The sequence below is a fragment of the Pristiophorus japonicus genome, chromosome 6, assembly GCF_044704955.1.
Source record: "Pristiophorus japonicus isolate sPriJap1 chromosome 6, sPriJap1.hap1, whole genome shotgun sequence".
In the NCBI taxonomy this organism is placed as follows: domain Eukaryota; kingdom Metazoa; phylum Chordata; class Chondrichthyes; family Pristiophoridae; genus Pristiophorus; species Pristiophorus japonicus.
The window spans coordinates 150,356,271-150,374,718 of NC_091982.1; the positions used below are offsets into that span (position 1 = coordinate 150,356,271).

General features: G+C 46.9%; 1 protein-coding gene across 3 annotated transcripts in view; it reads right to left on the reverse strand.

Annotated features, from left to right (window-relative positions):
* LOC139265824 (glypican-1-like) overlaps nt 1-18,448 on the reverse strand; it is a 378,382-nt gene that overhangs the window by 37,569 nt on the left and 322,365 nt on the right. For all 3 annotated transcript variants that reach the window (XM_070883291.1, XM_070883290.1, XM_070883289.1), the window contains 2 exons: nt 8,020-8,185; nt 1,087-1,217 (listed from right to left, as the gene is read on the reverse strand). In XM_070883291.1, coding sequence (XP_070739392.1) covers nt 1,087-1,217; nt 8,020-8,185 — 297 coding nt within the window. The remainder of the gene's footprint in view (nt 1-1,086; nt 1,218-8,019; nt 8,186-18,448) is intronic.

The following is an 18,448-nucleotide window of genomic DNA, read 5'->3' on the forward strand; positions in this document are numbered from 1 at the left end:
TGGTTCTGGACTTCCCCAACATCAGGAACAATCTACCCGCATCTAACCTGTCCCGTCCCGACAGAATCTTGTATGTTTCTATGAGATCCCCTCTCATCCTTCTAAACTCCAAAGTATAAAGGCCCAGTTGATCCAGTCTCTCCTCATATGTCAGGCCGGCCATCCCGGGAATCAGTCTGGTGAACCTCCGCTGCACTCCCTCAATAGCAAGAACGTCCTTCCTCAGATTAGGAGACCAAAATTGAACACAATATTCCAGGTGAGGCCTCACCAACGCCCTGTACAACTGCAGTAAAACCTCCCTGCTCCTATACTCAAATCCCCTAGCTATGAAGGCCAACATACCATTTGCCTTCTTTACCACCTGCTGCACCTGTATGCCAAATTTTAATGGCTGATGAACCATGACACCCAGGTCTTGTTGCATTTTCCCTTTTCCTAATCTGCCACCATTCAGATAATATTCTGTTTTTGCCCCCAAAGTGGATAACCTCACATTTATCCACATTATACTGCATCTGCCAAGCATTTGCCCACTCACCTAACCTGTCTTAGCGTCCCCCTCACACCGCCACCCAGTTTAGTGTCATCTGCAAACTTGGAGATATTACACTCAATTCCTTCATCCAAATCAATGATATATATTGTAAAGTTATATCGCTGTGGTTTATTAAATCAGGCTAATAATGGCCAATCAAAACCCCCTCCCCAACCTTGGTCCCAAATCCAATTCCAACCACGACTCCCAATTCCAACCCTGGCTCCCCATTTGATTCCAATTACAGGTAAATAGCACTTGTGTGGCACTAGTATTATAATTCCATCACACGTGCCAGTCCTATGACATAACCTGAGTGTGATGCCAACTCGGTGCCACTTAGTGCCCATTGATGGGCAGTTTTGTATTGGTGATTTGCATCGAATAGAACTTGCCCGAGACTGCCCAAACCTATTTCGCATGGGGCCTTGCAGCTGGAACAGAGAGGAGCATTTGCCATAGTGAAAGAGCAGCGTTCTGACCGGTCGTGCCATCCAGTACCTGTACCTCCAAGTCCAACATTCACACTCTGTCCTCACTACCCTTACCTTGGATGAGATGTGAGCTCTGTTATCTCTCATGGTTTGTATTGCTTCGGAGATCTTCAAATAAATGGTATCAACCAGCGACTCCATGTTTGACGGCCCATTAAGCCGGTCAGCCAACTGAAGCATAGAGTCTGAAATATCAAGCAGAAGAGGTAAGATCAGCAATCAAATTCCTCCCATGGATCGCCCTACTGCCAGTACATTGTCTCGGCCACACACTCTACAATTCCCACCCTATACCTCTCTGCTTCTCCTCCTTATTTTCCTTTAAGACCACCCTTGAAAGCCATTCGTTGACCAGGTTTTTCGTTATAACAACATAAGAAATGCCCCTCGAGCCTGCTCCGCCATTCAATATGATCATGGCTGATCCGATCTTGGCCTCAACTCCACTTTCCTGCCCACTCCCCATAACCCTTAACTCCCCCGTCGTTCAAAAATCTGTCTATCTCCACCTTAAATATATTCAATGACCCAGCCTCCACAGCTCTGTGGGGCAGAGAATTCCAAAGATTCATGACCCTCTGAGAGAAGAAATTCCTCATTTCCTTTTTAAATGGGCAACCCATTATTCTTAGTCGCCCATCCTCCTATCTCCTTCTTTGGCTTGGCATTGATTTTTATCTGATTATACGCCTGTGAAGCGCCGAGGGAATTTGTTCGACATTAAAGGCACTAGGTAAATGTAAGTTGATATATTACGTAAGCTTTTCCCCTCCCGAACTCCACAGTTCTCTAGAGCCGCTGATTCTAGCTAGAGTAGAGCTCTGTAGGCACAGGACACCCATAAAACCTTTTCCCAAAGTAGCTATTCTTTATGTGTGAACCCAGAGTGGATATCAGTGGGCTATTCAACCATGCACAGCATCACAGCCAATCCCCATCCTGCCCTTTACCTGATATTAGCATGTACTGTCCAGCAAAGGCTGGGAGCGACACTGAAAGTTTCATCGCCAGCTCAGTCCCAATGTTGATGGAATCAGCTAACTCAGCACGGAGCACATATTACACCCAGCGCCCTGTATTACTGACTGTATCTGTACTGATGAGGAGTGACGTGGGAGGATAAAGGACGGCGGCAGCAAGTCGAAGCGGCGGCAGTCCGAGGCGCCAGCTGATGCAGAGGCCGAGGATAAAACAAAAAAGTAGAAAGAAATCGAAGGGTGATGTCACAGCCAAGCGGGTAAGTGATTGGCTGGTGGATTGGTGAGTATTTAATCTTTTTCTTTTTCTTTTTCTTTCCTTATCAGTAGGTAACCTTCGACATTGTTGCCAAATTAAGTTAATTTAAGGGTTAAGTCAAGGCAGGGGAGCCCAGACCCGTGTCACGCTTCTCCTGTGCTATGTGGAAAGTCAAGGACGCTCCCAATGTCCCTGACTATTATGTGTGAAGGAAGTGCATCCAGCTGCAGCTCCTGACAGACCGCATTGTGGCACTGGAGCTGTGCATGGATTCACTCTGGAGCATCCGCGATGCTGAGGATGTCGTGGATAGCACGTTTAGTGAGTTGGTCACACCGCAGGTAAAGATTACTTCGGCAGATAGGGAATAGATGACCATCAGGCAGAATAGCGGAAGGAAGGTAGTGCAGGGGTCCCCTGCGGTCATCCCCCTCCAAAAAAGATATACCACCTTGGGGGGGATGACTCATCAGTGAAGGGCAGCAGCAGCCAAGTTCATGGCACCATGGGTGGCTCTGCTGCACAGGAGGGCAGGAAAAAGAGTGGGAGAGCGATAGTGGTAGGAGATTCTATTGTAAGGGGAATAGATAGGCGTTTCTGTGGCCGCAATCAAGACTCCAAGTTTGCAAATGACACTAAACTGGGTGGCGGTATGAGCTGTGAGGAGGACGCTAAGAGGCTGCAGGGTGACTTGGACAGGTTAGGTGAGTGATGCAGATGCAGTATAATGTGGATAAATGTGAGGTTATGGGGGCAAAAACACGAAGGTAGAATTTTATCTGAATGGTGCTAGATTAGGAAAAGGGGAGGTGCAACGAGACCTGGGTGCCATGGTACATCAGTCATTGAAAGTTGGCATGCAGTCACAGCAGGCGGTGAAGAAGGAAAATGGTATGTTGGCCTTCATAGCTAGAGGTTTTGAGTATAGGAGCAGGGAGGTCTTACTGCAGTTGTACAGGGCCTTGGTGAGGCCTCACCTGGAATGTTGTGTTCAGTTTTGGTCTCCTAATCTGAGGAAGGACATTCTTGCTATTGAGGGAGTGCAGCGAAGGTTCACCAGACTGATTCCCGTGATGGCTGGACTGACATATGAGGAGAGATTGGATCGACTGGGCCTTTATTCACTGGAGTTTAAAAGGATGAGAGGGGATCGCATAGAAACATATAAAATTCTGATGGGACGGGACAGGTGAGATGCAGGAAGAATGTTTCCGATATTGGGGAAGTCCAGAACCAGGGGACAGAGTCTAAGGATAAGGGATAAGCCATTTAGGACTGAGATGAGGAGCAACTACTTTATTCAGAGAGTTGTTAACCTGTGGAATTCCCTACTGCAAAGAGTTGTTGATGCCAGTTAATTGGATATATTCAAGAGGGAGTTAGATATGGCCCTTAGGACTAAAGGGATCAAGGGGTATGGAGAGAAAGCAGGAAAGGGGTACTGAGGTGAATGATCTGCCATGATCTTATTGAATGGTGGTGCAGGCTCGAAGGGCAGAATGGCCTAATCCTGCACTTATTTTCTATGTTTCTATGTTTCAATGTATGTTGCTTCCCTGGTGCAAGGGTCAAGGATATCTCGGAGCGGCTGCAGGGCATTTTGGAGTGGGAGGGTGAACAGCCAGCTGTTGTGGTGCATATTGGTACCAACGATATAGGTAAAACATGGGATGAGGTCCTACAAGCTGAATTTAGGGAGCTAGGAGTTAAATTAAAAAGTAGGACCTCAAAGGTAGTAATCTCAGGATTGCTACCAGTGCCATGTGCTAGTCAGAGTAGAAATAGCAGGATAGTTAAGATGAATACATGGCTTGAGGAATGGTGCAAGAGGGAAGGATTCAAATTCCTGGGATATTGGAACCGGTTCTGGGGAAAGTGGGACCTGTACAAACCGGACGGTCTACACCTGGGCAGGAATGAAACCAATGTCCGAGGGGGAGTGTTTGCTCGTGCTGTTGGGGAGGGTTTAAACTAATACGGCAGGGGGATGGGAATCTATGCAGGGAGACAGATGGAAAATGGGGGCAGAAGCAAAAGGTGGAAAGGAGATAAGGAAAAGTGGAGAGAAGAGAAATCAAAGGCAAAAATCAAAAAGGGCCACATTACAACTTAAATTCTAAAAGGACAAAGAGTGTTAAAAAAACAAGCCTGAAGGCTCTGTGTCTCAATGCGAGGAACATTCGTAATAAGATGGATGAATTAACTGCACAGATAGCTGTTAGCGGATATGATGTAATTGGGATTACGGAGACATGGCTCCAGAGTGACCAAGGCTGAGAACTCAACATCCAGGGGTATTCAATATTCAGGAAGGATAGACAGAAAGGAAAAGGAGGTGGGGTAGCATTGCTGGTTAAAGAAGAGATTAACGCAATAGTAACAAAGGACATTAGCTTGGATGATGTGGAATCTGTATGGGTAGAGCTGCAGAACACCAAAGGGCAGAAAACGCTAGTGGGAGTTATGTACAGACCACCAAACAGTAGTAGTGAGGTTGGGGATGGCATCAAACAGGAAAATAGGGATGTGTGCAATAAAGGTACAGCAGTTATCATGGGTGACTTTAATCTACATATAGATTGGGCTAGCCAAACTGGTAGCAATACGGTGGAGGAGGATTTCCTGGAGTGTATAAGGGATGGTTTTATAGACCAATATGTTGAGGAACTAACTAGAGAGCAGGCCATCCTAGACTGGGTCTTGTGTAATAAGAGAAGATTATATGGCCATCTTGTTATGCGAGGCCCCTTGGGGAAGAGTGACCATAATATGGTAGAATTCTTCATTAAGATGGAGAGTGACACAGTTAATTCAGAGACTAAGGTCCTGAACTTAAAGAAAGGTAACTTCAATGGTATGAGACATGATTTGGCTAGGATAGACTGGCAAATTATATAAAAAGGGTGGATGGTGGATAGGCAATGGCAGACATTTAAAGATCACATGGATGAACTTCAACAATTCAACATCCTTGTCTGGAGTAAAAATAAAACGAGGAAGGTGGCTCAACTGTGGCTAACAAGGGAAATTAGGGATAGTGTTAAATCCAAGGAAAAGTCATATAAATTGGCCAGAAAAAAGCAACAAACTTGAGGACTGGGAGGAATTTAGAATTCAGCAGAGGAGGACAAAGGGTTTAATTAGGAGGGGGAAAATAGAGTACGAGAGTAAGCTTGCAGGGAAAATAAAAACTGACTGCAAAAGCTTCTATAGGTACGTGAAGAGAAAACGATTAGTGAAGACAAATGTAGGTCCCTTACAGTCAGAATCAGGTGAATTTATAATGGGGAACAAAGAAATGGCAGACCAATTGAACAAATACTTGGTTCTGTCTTCACTAAGGAAGAAACAAATAACCTTCCAGAAATACTGGGGGACCGAGGGTCTAGCGAGAAGGAGAAACTGAAGGAAATCCTTCAGGAAATTGTTTTAGGGAAATTCATGGGATTGAAGGCCAATAAATCCCTAGAGCCTGATAGTTTGCATCCCAGAGTACTTAAGGAAGTGGCCCTAGAAATAGTGGATGCATTGGTGGTCATTTTCCAACATTCTACAGACTCTATGGTTCCAATGGATTGGAGGGTAGCTAATGTAACCCCATTTTTTAAAAAAGGAGGGAGAAAGAAAACAGGGAATTATAGAACAGTTAGCCCAACATCGGTAGTGGGGAAAATGTTGCAATCAATTATTAAAGACGTAATAGCAGCGCATTTAGAAAGCAGTGACAGGATCGGTCCAAGTCAGCATGGATTTATGAAAGGGAAATCATACTTGACAAATCTTCTAGAATTTTTGGGGGATGTAACGAGTAGAGTGGACAAGGGAGAACCAGTGGATGTGGTGTATTTGGATTTTCAAAAGACTTTTGACAAGGTCCCACACAAGAGATTGATGAGCAAAATTAAAGCACATGGTATTGGGGGTAATGTATTGACATGGATAGAGAACTGGTTGTCAGACAGGAAGCACAGAGTAGGAATAAATGGGTTCTTTTCAGAATGGCAGGCAGTGACTAGTGGGGTACCTCAAGGTTCAGTGCTGGGACCCCAGCTATTTACAATATACATTACTGATTTGGACGAAAGAATTGAATGTAATATCTCCAAGTTTGCAGATGACACTAAGCTGGGTGGCAGTGTGAGCTGTGAGGAGGATGCTAAGAGGCTGCAGGTGACTTGGACAGGTTAGGTGAGTGGGTAAATGCATGGCAGATGCAGTAAAATGTAGATAAATGTGAGGTTATCCACTTTGGTGGCAAAAACACGAAGGCAGAATGTTATCTGAATGGTGATAGATTAGGAAAAGGGGAGTTGCAACGAGTCCTGGGTGTAATGGTACATCAGTCATTGAAAGTTGGCATGCAGGCACAGCAGGCGGTGAAGAAGGTAAATGGCATGTTGGCCTTCATAGCGAGAGGATTTGAGTATAGGAGCAGGGAGGTCTTACTGCAGTTGTACAGGTTCTTGGTGAGGCCACACCTTGAATATTGTGTACTGTTTTGGTCCCCTAATCTGAGGAAGGACATTCTTGCTATTGAGGGAGTGCAGCAAAGGTTCACCAGACTGATTCCCGGGATGGCGGGACTGACATAAGAAGAAAGACTGGATCGATTAGGCTTATATTCACTGGAATTTAGAAGAATGAGAGGGGATCTCATAGAAACATATAACATTCTGACAGGTTAGATGCAGGAAGAATGTTCCCATTGTTGGGGAAGTCCAGAACCAGGGGTCACAGTCTAAGGATAAGGGTTAAGCCATTTAGGACCGAGATGAGGAGAAACTTCTTCACTCAGAGAATTGTGAACCTGTGGAATTCTCTACCACAGAAAGTTGTTCAGGCCAGTTTGTTAGATATATTCAAAAGGGAGTTAGATGTGGCCCTTATGGCTAAAGGGATCAAAAGTTATGGAGAGAAAGCAGGAATGGGGTACTGAAGTTGCATGATCAGCCATGATCATATTGAATGGTGGTGCAGGCTCGAAGGGCTGAATGGCCTACTCCAGCACCTATTTTCTATGTTTCTATGCTCCTAATCCAGCTCCCTCATACTGTCACTCAATAACCCCTCTCCCCCAGCGCCCTGTGTTACTGACTGTATCTGTACTGATGTTAATCCAGCTCCCTCACACTGTCACCCAGTAACCCTCCCAGCCAGTTCAACCAATGATGTGATCAGCACTCATGGTTTAAAGAGAAGGTCATTTCCTCAGGCCTTCTCCCGATTGCCTGCCGCAACTTTGGCGTTAGGTTGGCGGAAACTTCGGATAAATCGAGGTAATGGAGCTTCCTGCCAAAGGTATGGGCGATGATCGAGGACATTTCTGGCTTCCAAAATCAATGGGAAGTTCGAGAAGAATGAAGAAAAATTCTTTAGATATTGAGTAGGAACCTACAAAGGTACGGAATGTTGAAGCTCGTTGTCCATGACTGCCAGCCCCCCCCCCCAGTCCCCGGTCACCATGAGCCATACTGTAATCTATGCATCTGTGAGGATGCTCATTGGTTGGTGGAGCTGTTGAATTGTGATTGGCTTAGCCAGTCATGTGATGTTCACAAGACTCAATAAACCCCAGCCAGTTGGGTTCGGGGGATCCACGCTGGGGCAGGTGGTTGTGAGCCTGGTGGATGAACTGGTAACGTGTAGTGTGATTGTTAAACCTTTTTCTAATAAACCAACTAGTTGTTAATTGCGAGGTGTTGGTATGAATTCTTAAGCAAAGAATCCATGAAGCAAATACATTAGACTTACCGACTAGGTTTCTCCATTCGCTGTCTAGGTCGGCCTGATTGGCTAGGCAGCCCTTGAGAATGTTAAGGCAGTAGTTGTTGCAGGGTTTCACACTTGCCATGCTCCGGCAGTGTGGACAATACATCAATCTCATCATGGCTCGAACACACTCTGGGCTTGGAGGCACCTGGGGGCAAAGATTTAACACAACTTTGAATACTTTGAAAAGAATCATCCATCAATAAAAAGCCCTCCACCCAGATTTGTCCATCGGGAGAAGGTGTTTCTTCCTCAGTGAATGTTTGCGCTCTTCAAGGTTAGTGCTCGGGAATGGTAGAGATATGCCCAGGTTAGGTACAACACTGGTGTAATGTATGCACCTGTAAATATGCTCACAGGTTGTTTGAGCTGTTGAGTTGGGAGTGGCTTAGCCAGTCACCTGATGTTCACAAGACTCAATAAAACCCCAGCTAATTGGGTTCGGGGGATCCACGATGAGGCAGGTGGTTGTGAGCCTGGTGGATGAACTGGTAATGTGTAGTGCCATTGTTAAACCTTTGCTAATAAACCAACTAGTTCTTAATAGCGATGTGTTGCTATGAACTCTTAAGCAAAGAACCCAGGAAGCAAATACATTACAACTGGCAGACACAAACTAATGCTTCCCTCCGTTCTCTCCCTCTGCCTTATTGTCAGATATAGAAAGGAATAGTTACAGTAGTCCAGTGGTTAACTTGTAATCCACAAGTTGAGAGTTCAAATCTCATCGGGGCAGGTTGTGAAATTGAATTTCAAAAAAGCACCCTTGGTAATTTTCTAGAAAATAACCATTAAAAAACCATACTGGTTCGCTAACGTCCTTCAAAGACACCTGCCACCAACTCAACCGGCCCTACAAGTGACAAATGCCCAACACCCAAAGAACAGCCATGATCTTGTTGAATGGTGGAGCAGGCTTGAGGGGCTAGATGGCCTACTCCTGTTCCTAATTCTTATGTTCATATGTTCTTATATTTTCTTTAGTGAGAGCAAACCCTACATTTCCATTTGAGGCCAGTGCCAGCATTCAGCATCCCCGGGTCAGGTACAACACATACAGGTAAGCATGGCTCCCCTCCCTCTGCTTCAGTCCAATGTTTCAACCCAAGCTCACAACATCGCCCCCTGCTGTCTTGTCCGCTTCCTACGACGCCCAGTCGGAGCACAATTTGCTAAGCATGGCCAATTTGAAGGCAGTCCTGTGCTGTGACCTGGTTCCAACTATTAACTGGGACTTATATAAGAGCTTTGCAGCCAGCAGAGGAGTTGGATTGAAACACAGGGTGGGGGAAAGGGAGTGCCAGTGTGTTAGCTCAGTACCTCACTCACGATAACAAAGCTTAGGTGACTCAGGAGCAGCTGCAAGAAAACAGGTTGTCTATTAAAAAAAAAAGTCGAACACTTAGATATGACCCAGAATTTTTCAGCGATGAGGGATTGGAGTCGTGAGGAAATGCTAGATCTTAAACTGAGAAGATTGAAGGGGGATTGAAAACATGTCCTAAATGATGAAAGGAACAGAGTAGGTAAACACAGATAACTGATTTCCATTGGTAGTAGAGCAGAGACAAAGCTGTGATCTCCAGATAAGCATCTGATGCGCAAAGGGATTAAAAGAAGCCTTTTACACGCAGCGTTATTGGACCGTGGATGGTTTTACCACAAGTGGCATTTGATGTTAACCCGATTCCACCGTCCAGAAAGGTCCTGGATAATTACTGGCACACGATTATAAAAGGGAACGGGGAGAAAAGCAGGAAAAGGAACTGTATAAAAGCAGCCAGTGAACGGCAGGCGAGAGAGGTCGGATGATGTCTCCCTGTGATAAACTTTCTGGAGCCGAAGTTGTCCCTCGCCCAAAATGGGGCGCACACACCCTGTTTCTATGGTTTTTACCACCACGGTGGTTGAGGTTGCCTCTTGAGCGAAATTCCGCTCTTTGTTGTTGTTTTTTTTATTCGGATCCGGAAGTCGCTCTTAATGGGGGCGGTGACTACATGAGAGGGGCGGATACACGGCGGTGCTAACACCTGAGGGGCAGGAGTTGGTGCCGGTGCAGAGTGATCACCGGGATGATGTCATCACGGTGCCACGTCACCATGGCTCTCCCCCTCACTTAAAGGGGAGAGCCTCCGCAATTGTAAAACTTCCGCCCACTGGGCCACCAGGGAGGGTTTCAGCCGGGCCAGCGGCCTGGCACACAAGAGGGGTTGCCAGGCTGCCTGTTGGCGGCGCATAATTGTCGAGCCGAACTCGCAGTTGGCTGACAAAAAAAACATGGCGGCAGCGGCAGTGTGCCCTCCCCTTTAAGGGAAGCCGCATCGCCGCTGCAGAAGGCCACAGCCTCACTGGACCACTGGGAAAAAACAGGTCTTGGCAATGCCTGGTGTGCTGAAGATTTTCACGGTGCAATTTCACCATTGGGGGGGGTGGGGTGGGGGGGGTTGTGCACTGTGATGACGCACTTTGCATGGATCGGCAGCAGCGGAGCGGTAGGCAGAGGGGAGCGGGTCACCGCCGGGATAAAATGGGAGCGGAATTTTGATAATGGCGGCCATTACACGAAAAGTCGGCGGCCATTGCACTCCGCAGTGTGGCCGCCGATTTCCGGTGTTAACAGGCCTTCAGGAAAGGGGCATCTTTGGCTCCTCTATATTTCTATTACCTATTCTTAAAAGGTTGACTAAAGATACATTCAGCACCTTGTACAGTAACCAACTGGCACTAAGCTCTTCAAACACGGTGTTTTTACTCAGTACATTGTGCTCCGTGTGTTAACTGCCTATCTTGGTGAAGATCCTGTCAGTACTTTTATCCTGAATGTGTCAGGTGTGCAGGAGCCACCCTTCCCCTCCCCCACCATCGGTGACAGTGTTCAAATAGAAAGGAGCTGATCTCTGAACCGCCAGCAAGCTCAAATGTCTCACTCACTTTGCTTACTTTCTGGGTTCGGTTACAATCCGCCTTTTCGCTGTCAGCCCAGGTTCAGTGGGTAGCACTCTCACCTCTGGGTCACCAGGTTGTGAGTTCAAGTCCCACTCCAGGACTCAAACACGTAACTTAGGCATAGTACTTAGGGAACACTGTACTGTCAAGGTGCCTTCTTTCAGGTAAGATGTTAAACTGAGGTCCCATTTGCCCTCTCAGGTAGATTTAAAGATTCCATGGTGCTATTCTGAAGAGCAGAGGAGTTCACCCATATATTTATGCCTCAACCAATATTATTAAAACCATTTTAATTAGTCATGCACGGTTGCTGGGTCAATATCCTGGAAATCCCTACCTCACAACAGAGTGGGAGTACCCTCACCACACGGACTACAGTAACTAGAACCACCAGCACCCTTTGTCGGGCGGCAAGGGATGGGCAATAAACACAACACTGCCAGCTTTGTCCACATCGCAAGCTCCTCAGAATCCATCTCTTTGAACGAGCTTGCAGTCCTCCCTATAACCGCTCCCTCTCTGGAGCAGTGTCTGTTTTTCTTCTGCCTACTTGTGAAGCACCTTGAGATGCTTCTATATGTTAAAGGCAGTATAGTATGCAAGTGAAGCTTGCGGTCATTGAAGGACAGTGTATTTAAAGCACAAGAAGAAGTCCCCACTCCAGAGACTTGAGCACATCATTTAGGCTGATCCTTCAGTGCAGTACTGAGTGGATGCTGCACTGTCGAAGGTGCCGTCTTTCAGATGACATGTTAAACTGAGACTCCCATCTGCTTTCTCAGGTGGACGCAGAAGATCCCGTGGTACTATTTCAAAGAGCAGGCTGGTTCTCCAGGGGGTACTGGTCAATACTTATCCCTCAACCAACATCACTATATTATCTGGTCATTATTTCATTGCTGTTTGTGGGACCTTGCTGTGCACAAATTGATTTCCCCGTTTCCAACAATACAACAGTGACTACACTTCAAATGACCTAACTGGCTGTAAAGCGCATTCGGATTTCCTGAGGTTGCGAAACGTGCCACAGAAATGCAAGTCTTTCCTTTTATTTTGCACCTTTCGCATCCTCAGCATGTCCAAATGAAGTACTCATAAAGTGTAGACACTGCTGTAATGGCATACACAAGAACAAGATAATGGCCTGTTAATCTGTTTTGATGGTGTTGATTGAGAGAAGTATATTGCCCAGGACTCCGAGAGAGCTCCCTGCTCTTCGAATCATGTCATGGGAATATTTTACGTCCAGCTAAACAAGCAAACAGGGCCTTGACTCCAAGACTCAATCGAAAGACAGTACCTCCAACAGCGTCACCCTCCGACACCTGGGAGTCCCTGGTCAAAGACGGCCCTAAGTGGAGGAAGTGCATCCGGGAGGGCGCTTGAGTCTCATCGCCGAGAGCATGCAGAAATCAAGCGCAGGCAGCGGAAAGAGCGTGCGGCAAACCTGTCCCACCCTCCCTTACCCTCAATGACGATCTGTCTCACCTGTGACAGAATCTGTGGTTCTCATATTGGACTGTTCAGCCACCTAAGGACTCATTTTAAAAGTGTAAGCAAGTCTTCCTCGATTCCGAGGGACTGTCTATGATGATGATGACTCCCTCTGTATTTCACTGAAGATCATGGGCTTATTCACCCTAGATTGCAGGCTTATGTTCTGCAGTTGGACTTGAATTTGCGACCTTCTGCTCTCTACTGAACCAAGCTGACACCTTCGACAGATCAAGTGAACTGCAGAAAGGTATAAAGCTGGAATAAATGTTCCATGTTTCTGCTCCGTCACTCTGCAGATATTAGCGGGATGTGAGAAAAACAAATCACAGATACACTCCTATAAAAAACAGCTAATTTGAAGAGACGGCTGCTTTCCATTTGTTATGATGTAATCTGACAACTCCGTCTTCTCAACAACAGGAGCTCCTTTGTTGGGTGGACATGCAATAGTTTTATCTCGATTTCCAGGCATTTTCTCAACAGGAGGTGGGAGGATCTTCTCAGCGCACATCGCTTCAGGGGGAAGTCTGCTGTTGTAACACCTTATAATTAAAATCTGCCTTTACATGCCCTCGACACACAGGTGCACGGGCTCGATTGCCAAAAGGGTTTTATCACTCTGTACTGCGGCGCTGCTGAACAATAGGTGAACTAGTAAGCGAATATCATGGAGGCACTTGATCGCGAATACCAACACAGAACTCCTTTTTTCCCCCCATTGGCCAAAAGGACTAAATTGCTAAAATCACAGCAAGTCACCACAAACAGAACTTTCTGGGAGAAAACGTGGGCCTCAGCTAAAACGTAGTCCAGTGCCTCAGCATCCCACCCCATTGCAGATAACTGGCAGGTCCAAACGCAGGGAGAAGATCCATGTCCATTTTAAAAAATATTGTTTTGAATTTGTTAGGACTGTCTTACAACCCTGTTGACAATCTTGACCTTAACCACTTCTGTGTATTCATCACAGTGTCAGTGGGTGACTCTCTCGCCTCTGAGGCAGAAGGTTGTGGGTTCAAGTCCCACTCCAGGGATTTGAGCACATAAATCTAGGCTGACACAGCAGTGCAGTGCTGAGGGAGTGCTGATGGGTCTTTCAGATGAGACGTTAAAGCGAGGCCGCATCTGCTCCCGCATGTGGACGTAAAAGATCCCATGCCACTATTTCGAAGAAGAGCAGAGGAGTTATCCCCGGTGTCCTGGCCAATATTTATCCCTCAATCAACATAACAAAAATAGATTATCTGGTCATTGTTACATAGCTGTATGTGGAAGCTTGCTGCGCTCAAGTTGGCTGCTGCGTTTCCCACATTACAACAGTGACTACACTCCAAAAGTACTCCATAGTCTGTAAAGCGCTTTCAGACGTCTGGTGGTCGTGAAAGGCGCTAGCTACATAAATCCAAGTCTTTCTTTCTTTCATCAATCTGTCTGATGTGGAAAATATTATTAAATATGAGGAATCAGTGGTTCAATTTTTCTAATTGGTGTATGGGGTACTTTGCGGAACTGGGACATGAGGTAAGTTCTGCAACTGGGACGTGGGTTAAGTTCTCGAACTGGGACATGGGATACATTGTGGAACTGGGACATGGGGTAAGTTCTGGAACTGGGACATGGGGTAAGTTCTGGAATTGGGACATGGGGTAAGTTCTCGAACTGGGACATGGAGTACATTGTGGAACTGGGACATGGAGTACATTGTGGAACTGGGACATGGGGTAAGTTCTGGAACTGGGACATGGGGTAAGTTCTCGAACTGGGATACGGGGTAAGTTCTGGAACTGGGACATTGGGTAAGTTCTTGAACTGGGACATGGGGTAAGTTCTGGAACTGGGACATGGGGTAAGTTCTGGAACTGGGACATGGGGTACATTGTGGAACAGGGACATGGAGTACATTGTGGAACTGTTACATGGGGTAAGTTCTCGAGCTGGGACATGGGGTACATTGTGGAACTGGGACAATGGTACATTGTGGAACTGTTACATGGGGTAAGTTCTCGAGCTGGGACATGGGGTACATTGTGGAACTGGGACATGAGGTATGTTCTGGAACTGGTGCCTGGGGTACACATTGGAACTGCAACATGGGATATGTTCTCGAACTGGGACATGGGGTACGTTCTCAAATTGGGACATGGGGTATTTTTTAAATTGGGACCTGCGGTATGTTCTGGAACTGGGACATGGGGTAAGTTCTGGAACTGGGGCATGGGGTACATTCTATAATTGGGACATGGGGTTAGTTCTGGAACTGGGACATGGGGTAAGTTCTGGAACTGGGGCATGGGGTACTTTCTCGAATTGGGACATGGGGTAAGTTCTGGAACTGGGACATGGAGTAAGTTCTGGAAATGGGACATGGGGTACTTTCTGGAACTGGGACATGGGGTACTTTCTGGAATGGGGACATGGGGTACTCTCTGTAACTGGGACATGGGGTAAGTTTTGGAACTGAGACATGGGGTACATTGTGGAAATGGGACATGGGGTAGGTTCTGGAACTGGGACATGGGGTACTTTCTCGAACTGGGACATGGGGTACTTTCTCGAACTGGGACATGGGGTACATTGTGGAACTGGGACATGGGGTACATTGTGGAACTGAGACATGGGGTAAGTTCTGGAATTGGGACATGGGGTACATTGTTGAACTAGGACATGGGGTACTTTGTGGAACTGGAACACGGGGTAAATTGTGGAACTTGGACATGGGGTAAGTTCTGGAATTGGGACATGGGGTAAGTTCTCGAACTGGGACATGGGGTAAGTTCTCGAACTAGGACATGGGGTACATTGTGGAACTGGGACATGGGGTACTTTCTCGAATTGGGACATGAGGTAAGTTCTGGAACTGGGACATGGGGTACATTCTGGAACTGGGACATGGGGTAAGTTCTGGAAGTGGGACATGGAATACATCGTGGAACTGGGACATGGGGTAAGTGCTTGAACTGGGACATGGGGTACATTGTGGAACTGGGACATGGGGTACATTGTGGAACTGGGACTGGGGTAAGTTCTGGAACTGGGACATGGGGTACATTGTTGAACTAGGAAATGGGGTACATTGTGGAAGTGGGACATGGGGTTCTTTGTGGAACTGGGACATGGGGTACTTTCTCAAATTGGGACATGGGATAAGTTCTGGAACTGGCACATGGGTTAAGTTCTGGAACTTGGACATGGGGTAAGTTCTGGAACTGGGACATGGGGTACATTGTGGAACTAGGACATGGGGTACATTGTGGAAATGGGACATGGGGTAAGTTCTGGAACTGGGACATGGGGTAAGTTCTGGAACTGGGACATGGGGTACTTTCTCGAATTGGGACATGGGGTAAGTTCTGCACCTGGGACATGGGGTACTTTCTGGAACTGGGACATGGGGTAAGTTCTGGAACTGGGACATGGGGTACATTGTGGAACTGAAACATGGGGTACATTCTGGAAGTGTGACATGGGGTACTTTGTGGAACTAGGACATGGGGTACGTTCTCGAATTGGGACATGGGTTAAGTTCTGGAACTGGGACATGGGGTACATTGTGGAACTAGGACATGGGGTACATTGTGGAACTGGGACATGGGGGACATTGTGGAACTAGGACATGGGGTACATTATGGAAGTTGGACATGGGGTACTTTGTGGAACTGGGACATGGAGTACTTTGTGGAACTGGGACATGGGGTACATTGTGGGACTGGGTCATGGGGTACTTTCTGGAGCTGGGACATGGGGTAAGTTCTGGAACTGAGACATGGGTAAGTTCTGGAACTGAGACATGGGATACTTTCTGGAACTGGGACAAGGGGTACTTTCTGGAACTGGGACATGTGGTACATTGTGGAACTGGGACATGGAATACATTGTGGAAATGAGACATGTGGTAAGTTCTGGAACTGGGACATGGGGTAAGTTCTGGAACTGGGACATGGGATAAGTTCTGGAACTGGAACATGGGGTACTTTCTGGAACTGGGACATAGGGTACTTTCTGGAACTGGGACATGGGGTAGGTTCTCGAAATGGGACATGGGTTACATTGTGGAACTGGGACATGGGGTACATTTTGGAACTGGGACATGGAGTAAGTTCTGGAACTGGGACATGGGGTAAGTTCTCAAAATGGGACATGGGGTACATTGTGGAACTAGGATATGGGGTACATTACGGAACTGGGACATGGGGTACATTGTGGAACTGGGACATGGGGTAAGTTCTGGAACTGGGACATGGGGTAAGTTCTCAAACTTGTACATTGGGTACATTGTGGAACTGAGACATGGCGTACTTTGTCCTATCTCGAATTGGGACATGGGGAAAGTTCTGCAACTGGGACATGGGTTAAGTTCTGCAACTGGGACATGGGTTACATTGTGGAACTGGGACATGGAGTACATTGTGGAACTGGGACATGGGATAAGTTCTGGAACTGGGATATGGGGTAAGTTCTCGAACTTGGACATTGGGTACATTGTGGAACTGAGACATGGCGTACTTTGTCCTATCTCGAATTGGGACATGGGGTAAGTTCTGGAACTGGGACATGGGTTAAGTTCTGCAACTGGGACATGGGTTAAGTTCTGGAACTGGAACATGGGGTACATTGTGGAACTGGGACATGGGGTAAGTTCTGGAACTGGGACATGGACTAAATTCTCAAACTGGGACATGGGGTACATTGTGGAACTAGGACATGGGGACATTGTGGAACTGGGATATGGGGTACTTTCTCAAATTGGGACATGGGGTAAGTTCAGGAACTGGGACATGGCGTACATTGTGGAACTGGGACATGGGGTAAGTTCTGGAACTGGGACATGAGCTACTTTCTGGAATTGGGACATGGGGTAAGTTCTGGAACTGGGACATGGTGCAAGTTTTCGAATTGGGACATGGGGTACTTTCTGGTAGTGGGACATGGGGTAAGTTCTCGAACTGGGACAAGGGGTACATTGTGGAACTGGGATATTGGGTACATTGTGGACTTGGGGTACTTTCTGAAACTGGGACATGGGGTAAGTTCTTGAACTGGAACATGGGATATGTTCTCGAACTGGGATATGGGGTACTTTCTGGAACTTGGACATGGGGTAAGTTCTGGAACTGGGACATGGGGTAAGTTCTTGAACAGGGGCATGGGATATGTTCTCGAGCTGGGACATGGGGTACATTGTGGAACTGGGACATGAGGTATGGTCTGGAACTGGTACCTGGGGTACGCATTGAAACTGCAGCATGGGGTATGTTCTCGAACTGGAACATGGCGTACATTTTCAAATTGGGACATGGGGTAAGTTCAGGAACTGGGACATGGGGTAAGTTCTGGAACTGGGGCATGGGGTACTTTCTCGAATTTGGACATGGGGTAAGTTCTCGAACTGGGACATGGGTACATTGTGGAACTAGGACATGGGTTACATTGTGGAACTGGGACATGGGGTACTTTCTCACACTGGGTCATGGGGTAAGTTCTTGAACTGGGACATGGGTTACATTGTGGAACTGGGACATGGGGTCCATTTTGGAACTTGGACATGGAGTACATTGTGGAACTGAGACATGGGGTAAGTTCTGGAACTGGGCCATGAGGTAAGTTCTGGAACTGGGACATGGGGTAAGTTCTCGAACTGGGACATGGGTACATTGTGGAACTAGGACATGGGTTACATTGTGGAACTGGGACATGGGGTACTTTCTCACACTGGGTCATGGGGTAAGTTCTTGAACTGGGACATGGGGTACATTGTGGAACTGGGACATGGGGTAAGTTCTGGAACTGGGACATGGGGTAAGTTCTCGAACTGGGACATGGGGTACATTGTGGAACTGGGCCATGGAGTACATTGTGGAAATGGGACATGGGGTACTTTCTGGAACTGGGGCATGGGGTACTTTCTGGAACTGGGACATGGGGTACTTTCTGGAACTGAGACATGGGATACATTATTGAATTGGGACAT